Source organism: Acanthopagrus latus, chromosome 22 (genome assembly GCF_904848185.1).
Source record: "Acanthopagrus latus isolate v.2019 chromosome 22, fAcaLat1.1, whole genome shotgun sequence".
Classification (NCBI taxonomy): Eukaryota; Metazoa; Chordata; class Actinopteri; order Spariformes; family Sparidae; genus Acanthopagrus; species Acanthopagrus latus.
In genome coordinates, this window is record NC_051060.1 from 17,945,788 (window position 1) to 17,960,690 (window position 14,903).

The 14,903-nt window shown below is 43.6% G+C and overlaps 1 protein-coding gene across 6 annotated transcripts in view; it reads right to left on the bottom strand.

Annotated features, from left to right (window-relative positions):
- eya4 (EYA transcriptional coactivator and phosphatase 4) overlaps positions 1-14,903 on the bottom strand; it is a 46,972-nt gene that overhangs the window by 1,942 nt on the left and 30,127 nt on the right. For 3 of the 6 annotated variants that reach the window (XM_037087172.1, XM_037087170.1, XM_037087173.1), the window contains 14 exons: positions 13,249-13,326; positions 12,522-12,588; positions 12,277-12,419; positions 11,640-11,783; positions 11,427-11,509; positions 10,228-10,402; positions 8,510-8,646; positions 8,209-8,292; positions 4,151-4,240; positions 3,441-3,499; positions 2,811-2,971; positions 1,776-1,890; positions 1,542-1,663; positions 236-336 (listed from right to left, as the gene is read on the bottom strand). In XM_037087172.1, the coding sequence (XP_036943067.1) occupies positions 236-336; positions 1,542-1,663; positions 1,776-1,890; positions 2,811-2,971; positions 3,441-3,499; positions 4,151-4,240; positions 8,209-8,292; positions 8,510-8,646; positions 10,228-10,402; positions 11,427-11,509; positions 11,640-11,783; positions 12,277-12,419; positions 12,522-12,588; positions 13,249-13,326 (1,559 nt within the window). Of the gene's footprint in view, positions 1-235; positions 337-426; positions 528-1,541; positions 1,664-1,775; positions 1,891-2,810; positions 2,972-3,440; positions 3,500-4,150; positions 4,241-8,208; positions 8,293-8,509; positions 8,647-10,227; positions 10,403-11,426; positions 11,510-11,639; positions 11,784-12,276; positions 12,420-12,521; positions 12,589-13,248; positions 13,327-13,873; positions 13,958-14,903 lie in introns of all 6 variants that reach the window. The other 3 variants (XM_037087167.1, XM_037087171.1, XM_037087169.1) reach the window with 2 other exon arrangements.

Below are 14,903 nucleotides of genomic sequence, written 5' to 3' on the forward strand. Positions count from 1 at the left end.
GGTGTATTGGGTGCAAAATTACATTAGCTAAGCTTCAATCTCAAAGTTTCACTCTGACATTTGCAATCAAAGTTCTCCACACCCTCCGTAAAAAAAAAAAAAGCAACAGCAAGTAGAACAGAAAAAGTGAACAACCAACACAAAACCTCTACAGCAAAGAAAGGCAGGCTTCGTCCAATCAGAGCTCACACTGTGAGGAGTAGGCGGGGTCACGGTGAGGTTGCGGGTCCATTACCTTTTTGGCCGCCTGCTCCTCTTCCACACCGTCCCCAATTACAACATACACTACTTTCCTGCCAAACCTTTGCATTATGCGTTCAAAGCAACTCTCTTTTCCTGCAAAAAAAACAAATAAACAAGGGGGGAGGAAGGAAGGAGGGGGTCACAAGGTCAGAGGGGTCAGAGTTCAGAAAGTCGTTTGTTTACCTGGCTGGCCGCATGCTCTTCATCCTTCCCATCGCCAACCACAACATATGTAATGTTAGTGCCAAAGCGGGAGACTATACGTTCAAAACAGCTCTCCTTGCCTGGAGACAAACAGACGGGCTTTCACAGGTTTTTCACTTGTTGTTGGGGTGAAAATAAAAACAGGTGAAGAGGCAGAGCTGGTGCGCATTGATGGTGAAGTGAAGGAGAAGAGACAATGAGAAAGAGCGGGAGGCTGATGAGGCCTAAAACACTGAAATACACGTGCACATCCACTGAAAATGTGCGTGCACGCATTAAAGATGTCCTGTGTGGATGTTGTATGAAACATTGCAATCTTTAGTTGCGTTTGCTCTGATTTTATTTTGAAAATCAGGACATGACGGGCCTCTCGTAAGAAGAGGATTTGAATGCAGCCTCCTCATGCACAGTAATGTATCCAGGAGACTTATGGGGTGTCACCTAATCCGAGATCCGACACACCCACGCCCCTGCTGGGCCTCACTATTCTCAGAGCTGATTGGTTTGTGACTTTGCTCTCCGTCCCCTGTATCATCTCTTTCTCATCCTTCCGGGGGATAAATGAAAAACGTCAAAAATAAAAGAAAAGTCGTTGGACTAAGTGACAGTTAAACAATTTTGCTTTGTTGCGGCGTCTCTCCTTTTTCAGGTTCTAAAGAGAGCCTGCAAGAATTTTACGTAATTGGTCCGAAAGTCCTCGTCACCCAAAAAAATTCAGTTTGATCCAATTTTGACACCCAAGAATAAACTCATAAAAGAAAATTCTGCTGAAGATGCCGTCTTGGATGCCTCCATAGTAGATTAAACATGATAAAGTGCCCTCTTGGGTTCCCTTCCAGCTCAATATTAATGTATCACAACTTTCTGCGTGGTAGAGCAACACATTTAATATTGTAAAAGAGATATCAGTAACATGTGAAGTTAGATAATCATCAGAATACATGCAGCCTCTGAACTGTTAAGATGCCATAAATAAAATATAGAGTCAATTACTATTTAATTACTTCCATTCCACATTATATGATATCAATATTTTATTTCTATTCAGTTTTTATGAAATGTATGTTGTGTGAGCACCAGTGTTTGTGGCTTACCTATTTTTGTTGCACTGTAAATGTTCTCGATGGGGAAAACAGATCCCAGACTATATAAGAGAACTTTAGCCAGCGCTGGTATGAGCTGCGTCGTGGTCACCAGCACATTTACACAGTTACTCCTGCGGGACACAGACGGAGAGCAGACAGAGGAACGGATCATGAATATGGATCTTGTATCTAGACCTTATTAATTAGCAGGAGGTTGAGGATAAATATGACGGAGAGTGGCACCTGGAGCTGATGATGGACAGGGACTTGAGTGCGTGGGTGAGCCAGGAGTCTGTCAGAGCCTCCACCTCGGCTCTGAGCTGCAGCCAGGCGTCTCTTTTAGCAGGACCCAGCAGACCTGAACACACAGCGTGACTTCAGTAAACCCTCACAGCATCGGGCTCAACACAAGGCCGTTCTTATGTGGGCCTTCAAGATAGTGTTTCACATATTTTATTGGTTACAAACTGTGTTTAGTTTCCTCACAGAATCAATTTGTACTTGATAGTTTAATGGTGCTTGTCGTTGGTACAACGCTGCTAAATCTCATTTAAAGTGGCTCCAATGGAGAATTTTTGGATGTCCCACCATTTAAATACGGTTTTAGAATTGTTTCCAGGCTTGAACACATACATGTTAATATATGTTTTCTGCCTTTTGGCATGAAATTGTCCTTATACAATTGGAAAGTGGCAAAAAAAAAAAAAAAAAAAGGCCAATAGCAGCTTTGCTCCTGATATCTGTTCTCATGAACCCACATTTGTAAAAACAGATATAAACAGCTCCTGATCACCTGTAATAGATAATAATTTTATTAAAAAGGTCCCATATCATTCTCATTTTCAGGCTAATACAGCAGCAGCTCTATTCACCGACTGTCTCAAAGCTGTTTTAGATCCTGTCTCTTTAATATGCTCCTCCCACAAAAAAACACAGTCTTCTCTGATTGGTCAACTCTAGCAGGACTCTCCTTTTTTTTAGCATCAATACCTGCTTTATTGTTATAATTTAAAAAAGGCTCTCTACAATAGGGGATCTTCAATGTCTCAAGTTGTATTAAACTGTAAAATGACTGTGAAAATTGACTTGGTGACAGAAATTAAAGGAAATAATGTACTGAAAAGACAAAACAATTCCTTTGGTGCACGACTCTTTTCAGACTTAAATCTAGTTTCATCACTCATGCAGTTTGTGGTTAAACTGAACACTGACCCTCCCCCTCCATCCCCCTCCTAACTGTGTACTGGTGTACAGCAAACTCCCCTCAGATTGGCTTACCCCCCACATTGTTTTTGTACGTGCTATATAACTCTTTGACTCGTCGGTAGCGGAAGGCCAGTTTCCTCATCCAGTCGACGCCGCCGCGGACACCCGTAGCCAGGCACAGGTTGGCGCTGGTTGCAGCTGCATGGAAGCCATCAGTTGCAAAACTGTAAGTACTGTCAATAATAATGATATGTTTTATTTGAAAAATCTGCTCTGGTAGAACAAAAAGATCAACTGGTTATTATTATAATTCAGTACTGTTAACACAACTCCCCATAACTTTAAGAATGCAATTTATTATTGTCTGTAAAATGCAAAGAAAATATAAGTATTTACATTATATAGACAAAAAAAAAGAGTAATATTGTAAACTGTGAATTATCAGCCAATAAAAATAACTCTGAAACATCAACATTTACATTAATATTTAAGCAACAACATGTACCTACCTGGAGAAACAGTTGATTGTTGATCGTCATCCCTGACTGGTCAAATACTGATGCTTTGGTTTGGCATCCGACCAGAGTCGCCAGTCCAAAGCGTCAGTATTTGAAGATCTTGGTAGGAGACTGAACAATCAGCTATCTTTCTCCAGGAAGTTACAGTTGTTGTTTTAAAACATATGAATAGTTAAATCCTCACCTTAAGTCCTGGCCATTGTCATCTGATGACACGTCATCAATATGTACCTGATCGCACTCCTGTACACAAACAAAAATAAGATAAGGACTTGGATAGGAAACGTATAAAATTAAATTCTACATAAATTATGAGCATTTGCTTGATACAAATTAAATAATTTGCAGTAATGATATTATTGCAATATATACAGAACTTTTTTTGATAGAATTGTTCAGATAGTGCGCCTTCTTCTTCTTTTTCTATTAATTGGTGGGTGGCAACTAGTGTTATTACCGCCACCTGATATGACAAAGCAAGACTGGAAAGGAAAGGAAGGAATGTGAAGAATTGTCTTTTTGACCTTCTTATTCATAAACATATTAATTCATAAAAACAATTAAGATCATTCTCAGAAACTGGATCACCAGAATCTGTTTTTCTCACTGGCCTCTCAAGGCGTCTGCATATGATCACTTTGCATCTTAACTTTACATCAGGTGCCGCGCTCCATCATGAAGTTTTGTTGTTGGGCGCCTCTGATTTACAGCAATCTGGCGTGTTACATCACTTCGCACCACTAGAGGGCAGTAGCAGTCAGGGCAGTAGCAGCCTGACTTCGAGAAACTTTGAAGTGCTCCATGTTGCGCTTTGTGCAAGAAAAACTGCAAACATTTCAACACGTCTTTGTAAAAACTTTGAATGTGTGCTTGTGTGTCGGTCTGATATCTCACCTCCAGGTCATTAAAGAATAAGTGTGAGTCGGCCAAGTTGAAGATCATCTCCTCCATCCTCAGACCAAGCGTTACCGCCATAGGAGGGTCCTAATGGACGAGGAAGATAACATCACTGTCATCATGACTTCAACATAATGACAACTTATTTCCTTTCCTCTCTCTGAGGGACGTTACTCCCTCCTGCCCCCCCTCCCCCCCAAAAAATAAATCTAATTTCCAAGCTTTAAACACCTTCTTCATCCCAAATCACCCTCCCCTCCCACCACTTGTAGAGCTGGTACGCTCCACTCATCACAGCAGATGCTGACAGACAGGTTGCACTTGTTCTGTCCCATCAACATTCCTTATGGCTTGGTGGTGGTGTTGGTGGGGGGTTGTGTGCAGGGGGTGAGAGTGTATTGCAGGGAGTAACTCCCCTCAAAGGGTGATGCTGTGGTGGTGTGTATGCGGTATGTGAATGGTGTGTGTGTGTGTGTGTGTGTGTGTGTGTGTGCGGGAGAGAGTTTTTGGGAGCCTGCCCTGCCAGCTTCAGAGCTCAGCTGCAAAAACCATCATCTGTGATAGGTCAGCAAGGGACGACAGCTTGCCGCGCGATTCGCTGACGCCGTCAGACGACGAGAATAGAAAGAAGCCAACAGGAAGGAGAGTGAAAGTGAGCGAGCGAGGCACACAGACACAGAAACAGAGAGAGAGAGAGAGAGAGAAAGATGGACAGCATTCTTGAGTGCAAGAAAAAAAAAAAGTAAAACAGAGTGTGTGTGCTCCATAAAGTAAAGTTAACAGCTGCTAATAGTGATAGAAGAAATTCTGAACGTTTCTTTTCCTGCTTCAGTGTCAGTAACAGAAACAAGAGGCACTTAAGGTTTGTCTCTCAGGTAATGATAATGTTGGCCACCATCCAGAGCAGAGGAATGAACATCGGTTTATGTCGAAACACTTGCAGCTGAAAATGTGCGAATTCCCTTTGAGCAGCCGAATTTGGGCTCCAGAAACGCTGAGGTGGCTTTTTTTTTTTTTTTTTTGTAATATCTTGCCAGACAAGTTCAATCAATCACAGAGAACTGCAAATATTACTTTGGCTCCGGCCAGAGTAGCCTGAAACAACTCAGCTCTCCACCTTCCGCTGTTATCATTCGAGCGCTGGAAACTCGACACTTCAACGAAAACTATCCCGGCTTACAATAACTCCTGCACTGAGAAATGTGGCAAGTGTGCATCTGTGTGAAAAAAAAAAGATGTTCATTAAAAAAAATGAAACATCATTTAAAGCAGATATATCATCAGAGCCCGTGTGAGAACGGTGCTTGGCTCTTGTGGTTCCTATGTCAACAGTGTAAACACTATTTTGGGCGAGGTGCGAACAGACACAGCTGCCACTATATTTCTTGAGCGGCAGCAGCAGCAAATGAGGTGAAGAAAATGCTCTGACAGTCGTATTCTGACGTGTATCTTATCTGTTTTGGGATACCAGGTCAGATTTTTGTGCTTTATTACACATGAAGATAATCATGAGACCGAGGCTCACACAACAGACCTATCTGCAGGAGGAGAGACACGCCCACAGAAGACAGGGTGAGAGCTTCTAGCTTCTTTGCGTTCATACTGTTAGTGGCCAGGTTAGTGTTAGAGCAACCTTCCTGTAGCGACAGGGATTCTGAACTCACAGATAGTGGAAGGGGAGGAGAACATGACCTGAAGTCGACGCCCAATCACAGGCTCACACCATCAATCTACATCTGCTGAGTCAGATATAAGACCTGGTTTAAAGGGTAACTTCACCAGTTTCTAAAGAGTAATGTGTGTTGACAGGTTCTGGGGAGTACTACTGCATATGTGAAGAAAGTAGTATAAAGATTTGTGTCTCTCCAGGGGAAGCTGCATGTGATCTGATAAACTGCCTCCAGTGATGTCACTCAGTGGGTGCACTGTGGGTAATGTAGGCACCAGGTTTTGATGGCAGTCCACTGGTCTAGCGTAACACTGTCTGACTCATTATGGACAGTTTGAAAACAAATCAAAATGAAGAAAGCAAAACCAAAATTCATTTGCAAACATGCCTACATTACCCATAATGCAATTCAGCCACTGAATGACAACACTGGAAGCAGTTTACCAGATTACACGCAGCTTCCTGTGGAGCCACGAAATGCTTTATAACAGTTTTTTTTTTTTTTTTTTTTTTTTACATATGCAGTAGTACAGTAGTAAATAACATGGTGGAGTTACCCTTTAAATCACTGACAAGATCTCATTCATTATTTCACTACAAGTCAGGCGAAACATATAGCTTTCTTTCCTAGATCCAAGATTTAAATTGAGATGTTATCCGTCAGTATTCATATTTCTCTCATATAAAAACAATAGAATACAAGCTGAATTAACTACAAGGCTGCATGTGTTCTATTTACACACACACACACACACACACACGGACACCCACACATGTACAGTAATTTACAGCTCACCAGGGCCTTTCTTGTACCCATTAAATCCCAATTGCCAAACATTAAATTCCACGACTGCGGAGCAACTAGGAAGTACATCAGTGCCCACAAATCCTATCTGTAAAATGCCTGGGCTCCTATGGCTGGCTCCAAATAGCATGGGTGTGCCATGCCAGCTTTTGTTTGACTGCCAAACAAGGATATCAGTACATGCTCTGCAGGCTGAAGAGTGGGATGCAAAGCCCCGTGCAGGCAGGCCGGTGCCCACAGGAAACGACATCACCCAATAAAAATCTGTGGCCTTGGCCACATATGATGATCCCCGATCAGAGCCAAGACTTATTAAAATAAAGGGAACTATAAACAGTGTAGCTGTTATGTGAGAAGGCCGAGACCACCGAATAAGATCCCAAAGAAGACTGGAATAAACATCACTCCAAGTTAAAATATTAGCATGACAAATTATTATCAAACTGTAATTACTCACGGTTTTTAAATGTATTCTTAACATGTTGGACATTTAAAGACTCACTCATGTTTTCATGTATGTGGTCATCATCATAAATTGACCATAACATTCCTGAGGTACTCAGTGTGATGTTTATACTGGAGGAAGTGGAGCTCATCCGACTGGTGTGCTCATTGTGAGTTTTCATATTTAAGACTTTGTAAAACGCTGCGTCAAAATTGAGAATTGAGACAAAACAATTCCTCCTCAAAGTCAGGTTTGGCCAGTGAGAGACAAATGATTATTGTGCTTTTAAAGGTGCAGAAAAGAAAGTTTTGCATTGACAGATTTTCTTGCCTAAGCAAAATAATAAACAAACACAAATTCACACTGTTTTACTTTGATTATATATGGCGGACCCTGCCACCCTACTAGCTTCAAACAGTGTTCTGGGGACCTTATTTTCCAACAGCTTGTTTATTCAGTTAAGGGAAAAAATAAATATTTCTGAGTTTGTATTTTTACCTCAATATATTTTACAATTCTCAAAATTCTGAGTTTGAATTTCTTCATCAAAACTACGAAGTGCCCCTTTAATATAACAGTAATATTAATAATAGTCCAACAGATACTAATACAAACTCTATTTAACTTGCTTTATTACCAGTGGACCTTGCAGTTTAGTCACCTGTCCTTTTATTTGTAGAAAATCTTTACATGATATTTTGGGGAAATTATCTTTTAGGAGACGTAATTCTTATTTACTCAGAAGAGCGTAAAGAGGAGGTGGAAATGCTTCTTTCAGGTCCGGATCCTTTCTTTTTAATTACAGCTCCAACAACTTCCACCGATCACAGTGCAGGGTCGCTTGCATGCGACCTGCCAAGCACAGCCCGGGAAAAAAAAACTCCACCAAGCGCTCCGGGAATACTCATTAGGCTTATTAAGGGGCTGATCTCCAGTTATACATCCACCATTTGGCCAGCTGTGGTCATTTTTTAGCTAATATTCACCAGCCTTCATTTAATCACTATCAGACCTGCGTTGTCCAAGCTGTAATCTTGGATTCCATTTTGGCAGATTTGGAAGAAAATGGATGGAGGCTTGAGTCATCACAACACTACAATAACAGACGTCCAGCGGAGGCAGGGCGACCATCTTACCTTGCCATATTTCTGCGCGTAGGAGCCCGTGAGCAGGGAATGGAAGACGATGATCGTCTCGTCTAGATCCCACACGAACACCCTCTGGAGAACAATAACAACAGAACAAAAAGGTAATGGTGCTTCCATGTTTTTAGCCTGTATGTGCATTCATGCTCAACCGGACGGTGACATGGGTGGTCCCGCGCCCCATCAGCCTCTCCTCTGTTGTATTCAACAGGAAGAAGATCAAAGAGAATTCAACATATCCACAGAGATTTGAATGTAATATTCAGTCAGTGGGTGTTTTCTGGTCCCTTACCTCCAGGTCACTATCAGGCGGAGGGGAGGGGTTGTTCTTGCGGCCCCTGCCCCGGGACTTGGACCCCCCACTCCGGCAGGCTCGGTCATCCAGCTCTTTGATGGGCGTGGAGGGGCTCTGCACTGTATCGAAGTCCCCTGAGATGGTGTGCAAACATTAAACATTTTAATGTCCAACTGATCAAATGTCCGTCTCAAACTGCACCAGGCGATCACAGACTATATTTAAATTAAAGCAACAGCAAACGCTGTGGTCTGAGCCGATCCCACAGGTGCTCTGTGAGTTGTATCCACGTCAGGAAAAGCAATAACTCAAGAGTTTGTACAGCAATAAGCCATCGTGTCAGGTTTTATAATTCAAGGTAAGTGGCGTGACAGATCAAAACTGCCAAGCAATCCTAAACAACAGTGCCATTGATGGTCTTGACTGATTCACGATAACATGAAATGTAAAGATTTAACAGAGTCGAGCAAAGATGGATCTGTGCAATAAATCAGAAAAGTCGGGTAATCTGATGCTTTCTTGCAAAGATGCGAAATTCTGCACGAGCGCACACACATTCTTGTGAGTGCGCAAACACACACACACACACACACACACACACACACACACACACACACACACACACACACACACACACACACACCACTAATGCCATATGCTCCCACTGCTGTGTGGTAACTAGAACCAGACTCTAAGCTTCGGCTCTCGTTTTGTTATGTCTCAATCAGGGAGAGAGGGGAGAGAGGGGGTGGACAAAGACAGAAAGAGCAGCGAGAGCGACACACAAAAAAACAGATACCAACTGGAACTCCGAGAGGAGAGAAAAGAGAGAAATAGTGAGAAAAAGCAGCGAGAGGGAAAGTGCCAGTGACAGGAAGAATGATAAGCTCCTTTAATCAGGCTTCCTGAATTACAGCCAAGATAAACCAGAGAAAAAAAAACTGAATAGCGAGCCATATTTCTGCACATACGGCTGCACTTGAGCTCAATGTTATTTTGCATTTTCTCCCACCCGTTCTCTCACTCGGCTACAAAAGTGCAACATTCAACACAGCCTCACTCCGATCAAAGTCTCTGAGTTGATGTGAACAAATGCCGATTCACCACTCGGCGAGCGCCGTGCCAGCCAACTATGGCTTCGGTCTGAAGTTTAATTCCTGGAGTTCATCGTGGCTGAAAGCAAGTTTATGGACTCCTGAACTGTTGCTATTTTTCTACTGGAAACAAGATTACCTTGCCAGTATCAAAAAGCGTGACAGAATCTGACATCTGTTTGCATATTTATGTTAGAATTGTTTAATTCTGAGTGGTATATTTCCCCTTAAAGGAGACATATTATGCCTTTTCGTTTTGTATTGCTTTCCTTCGGCATGTTATGTAGGTTCTTGTGCTTAAAAAAAGATTGTGAAAGATAAAAAGCCCAAAAGAGCTCCTCTCTCCCACTGCTCCTGAAGTACCAGAAACACCTCGTCAGCAGTCACTACGTCACCATGACACATATTCACAAAATTAATGCCTTTATTTACAGTAGAAGTAGAACACCACAGAGCCAACTCGAGACACGGTAAGCGGTGCTGGCTCAGCTGTGTTTGAGCTGACCAATCAGGGCGGACTGGGCCTTAAAGAGACAGGAGCTAAAACAGAGTGTTTCGGACAGAGTGGGGACAGTATGCAGTGTTTTTTGAGCATTAACCTCCGCCTCTTCTAACACAAACCTGGGTGAAGTTCAGCAGCCTGTCCGGTCATGGCAGGGGCGGGATCTTGCAGCTGGTAGGCTGCCGTGGAGCCTGTGCCATCCACGCTGTTGGAGGTCATGTAAGTCCCGTAAGTGGAGGCGGGATAATACTGGGCATACTGGTTTTGGCCAAACGTCGTATATGAGGGATAATCCTGCAGAGGAAAGAACATGAGACACACACACATCACACAGTGAAGCACAAGGGAGACAAAGAGCAAAAAACATGAAGAATAAAAAAACAGGAGAGGTTCAAAGTGACTTTTGAAGAGAGATTTTACAAGCCGTGCCTCTCATGTCTCTAATCTTTTACTCCCTCATTTCTGTATTTTGGATCTCCAGAACAATTAAAACCTTGTGTCGCAGGCGTTTTACTGACCCAGTGGAGATGGACGCTTTTGTGAGTCAGCTCTCTAAACCTGTCACTACGTCCGTCTCTATAAGTCATTACAGAGTGGAGCACCGCCACATGTCTGCACACACACAAACACACACATGCACAGTTGTCGTGAAGTTAGCAATGTGTGTATGCAAGCGTGCATATTCACACACACTGCACACGCACGGACTGGCTTTCTATCAGCCTCGCTCTCCCTTTTTTCTATTGCTTGCATTTTCTTTTTCTGTCAAACACACACACACACACACACACACACACACACACACACACACACACCATTCCCCCTTAATCCACCCACACAAGCCAAACCTTCACTTTCTTCCTGTAAACAGCCACATCTATCATAGCGGGACATTAAAATCCCCCTTTAAGCATTTTACTACCGCAGCACAATTCATCATATGGACGTGGAGAACTATCCAGAACAAAACACTCTTTCACAAAGACTGATTGTCTGTTTCGCTCTCCAGTTTGTCCCTGTCGCGCTGTAATTAGATTTTATTTTCTTTAAGCATCTATGAATGGGGAAAGTTTTTGTCCGAGCGTGCCTGTAAAACCGCTTTGGAACTGGAAATATCATCGAAACTACTACGCCGAGTACAAAGTCCTCGGCTTTGGTCTGAGCCGGCATTAATGAGGCAAATGACTTGGACTTGACCACTCCGAGCAATCGTGTAGCAATGGCCGATCTGCCCTGGTATAAATCTCCCTGAGGACACTTTTCAGCTGGATTGTACCACACACACACGCATACACACAGTTTATAGCCACTGAGGTACCTGCTGTGTGGCAGTGTAGTTGGCGGGGTTGGACACTGAGTTGTTGGTGGCGTAGAGGCCTGAGGAAGGAGTGAAACTGGAACCTGAAGACACAAAGAAGAAAAAAACGGAATCAGACCACAGAGAAGAAACATGGGCACAGAAACGTGGACAGCTAAGAGTCAGCTAGGATAGAAAAATATATAGGATATTTGCTCAAGGACCGAAACTGACCTGGCATCTGATAGGGTGAGTATGCAGTCTGTCCGGGCTGAGGCGTGGTGAAGCCGGGGCTGTAGCTGAGGCCCGTCTGCAGAGGAGACTGACTCTGAGCCAGGCCGCTCTCTGTTTTAATGCCTGGCAGCATCACACCGAGGTCTGTGACAAGGACAAAAAACAAACCCCAAGATATTAGATGATGCTTATATATGGTACATCATAATCTGTCTCCTTAAAACTACATATTTTTAGTGTTTAAATGACATTGTCGTCATCACTTCACTTGCATTGCATTACATGTATGTCACTCTTCGGAAAGATCTCACTATGTCGTGCTCGTCAGTGTGAAGTATTTAATTTCTAGCACTAGTTTTTTTACCTCCTCCAAGGAGGTTATGTTTTCCCCCTGTTTCTGTTGTTGGTTGGTTGGTTTGTGAGCAGGATTACACAAAAACTGCTGGACGGATTTCTGTGAAACTTGGACGGACGATGGGTCTTGGCCCAGAATGGACCCCATTAATTTTTGGTGATTGAATTACATTTCTTCTCATTTTCTTTTTTCGCTAACTTCTCAGGGAATAATGCCACAATAAGTCTCAATGTAGGCTGCTGTGATGTGTGTCTTTGTGTGCGAGTGTGTGTTTGTGGTTACCGTAGGTGGACAGTCCGTATGGCTGTCCTGTCTGGGAGTAAGCAGTGTAGACGGTCGACTGCTGCATGCTGCTGAACTGGGGTTGGCCGGCGTACGTCGGCATGGGAGGGGCCGCCGGCGTGGAGAGAATGTGAGGGTACGGCCTGAGGTAGAAGAGGAAGACACAAGACAGATTAGCCGGATGACAACTGCTGATGAGGATTCTCAGAAAGCAGACTGAAACACTGTGAAAAAGTCGGACTTACTTTGATGGGTAGAGGGGAGGGGAGTACTGGTGGGCTGAACGAGGGCTGTACCCGCTGCTGGTGATCACTAAAAACAGCACGGTAATAAAAAACAACAAGACAGCGCGGGGTTATGAATGGTGTCGACACAAATCCTCTGTTTCCCTTCACATTCAAAAAAAAAAAAAAAAAAAAAACACTCCTGGACAGCACAACTCAAGGCCTCTGGCTCGTTTGAGTCGTTCCAGTAAACATAATTTGAAGCATTTTCGAGTGGAGAGGGGCCAAGTTTCTCTCCCCCCCCCCTTCGGAGAGCACTGTAGTCCGTGAAAACCCCCTTACAGCGGGCCTCACAGTCAAACACAGTGTCTGTTTGTGGTCATTGAGATGTCAGAGCTCAATACTGACAAACACCCCGCTGCGTCTAAACCCTCACTGTGTGTTTGCTTAATGGTTTTTGTGTATCACTGTGTGTGTGTGTGTGTGTGTGCGCTGCAGTGTGAAGGAGCACGGGGGTCGTGTGTGAGTCTAAAAAAAAAAAAAAAGGCCAAGTGTAAAAATGTCTCTCGCTCTCTCTCACCCTCACTCTGCCAGCCTTTAATGACGTAATCCAGGGACAGGCAATACTTCACGGGATTAGAGCTTTCAGTGGGCCTACCGCCGAGCCGAAACGGATGATGGCCTTTGTGTGTGATATGTTTTTTGAGGGGGTTGTGTGTGTGTGTCTGTGGGCAGATGTGTGTGTTACCTGAGCCCGCGTATGTGTCCAGCACTGTGTCGCCTGTCGTAGTGACTGTATCGCTGTTGTTCATAGGCTCTGTTTTCACTTAAGGAAGACAGGAAAGATGGGTGTTAGGGGAGGCCACTAAGGAAGACACATCACACACACACACAAAGAAAACCTTACTGAGAAAAGAAGACACTACCATGCAGTTCTAATATGGAAGTAAATTCTGCGTGCAGGGTTCCCACAATAAGCTTTAAATGACTTTTGAAAAACACGACCGTGACCAAAAGTTTCTGTTTTTTTGTATTTTTTGTGGTACATTCAAGCTGGATATTTGCTAACTTTCAGAGAAAAAAATCATCATCGAAAATTCCCCAGCTTGCCAAACATTGCCTGGTGGGAACCCTGCAAATATGCAAACACCTCCACACACACACACACACACACACACACAAACACTGCAATGAAATTCACATTGGGGTCCAAAGAGCACATGATGCCGCAATGAACACCACTGCAATTCTGGCACAAGAAAACAGCAGTTCTAGGATCAGCCCGAACTGTAGGAAACAAATTCCTTTTTTGCATTCAAGGTTAACGCTGTATGAATTCTAAGCTTTGGATTCACACACATGCACCTCTGTACCATAGTCCTTGGAGCCCGGCGCAGGGGGCGGGCTGCTGCAGCCCAACAGCCAATCAGCCGTGTTTAGAACTGTCATGCTTTCACCTAAATGGGCGCAAGGTGGGAAGGTGATGAGGATACCGACACACTCCAAGTGATTATTTGATAAAGCAGACACATTATATGCTTTTGTTTTGAGTCCAACATTTTAGGAAAGGCTCTTATTCACGGGACGCAAATCAGGGTCTCCTGGAGTGAGAGTCCTGTGAATTACCCACCTAACTGCCCGAGCCAACCAATGACTCGGACTTTCTCGCTCTCGACTCAAGGGGTGCTTCAGGACGTGACGCTACAGGGTTACCTACAGCGTCACTGCCCACGCTGCAGTATTTGATGTGTTGGCAGTGAGAACGGGCTGTTATATGCGAAAATCTTTCATGTTGTTATTGTAAGTATAAGGCTAAAGCAAAAGGGATGACTAGCTTAGCCTGGGATCAAAACTGGAGGGAGGGAAAAAAACGCTAGCCTGCATGCCTCTATCCAGAGGTACAACATCCGCCTACCAGCACCGTTAAGAGTTCATCAGGCCAGACAACATGCAGAGACTACGGGAAGCCCCTCTGGCCAAGTAACAGTGACCAAATCTTAAGATTAAACCAATGTTAATCAATCCTCAAACAATCAAACAACCTGTGTGTGGTACAACAAATTCAGAGGCGCTAGTTGGAAAATTTAGATACCTTCAGACAGGATCGCTGTTTCCAGTTTTACCCAACGCTAAGCTAACAGGCTGCTGACTCCAACTTACTATTTAAACCAGCTATAAGTGACTGTATAACCACTTGGGGGCAGTAGGCTGTAAACACAACATCGATGCGTTATTACAACGTATTGCTTTAGCAGACAGTTGCCCATTCACACTTCCAGTGGATACGAGCATCGTTTTTTCTGTTCACCTGATGAACGATAGTCCAATATTCAATCTCCCCTTTCTCTGTTTTGCTCTCCACCAACTTCTAAGAGAAATATTTGGCGCTACGGCAGCTAAAGC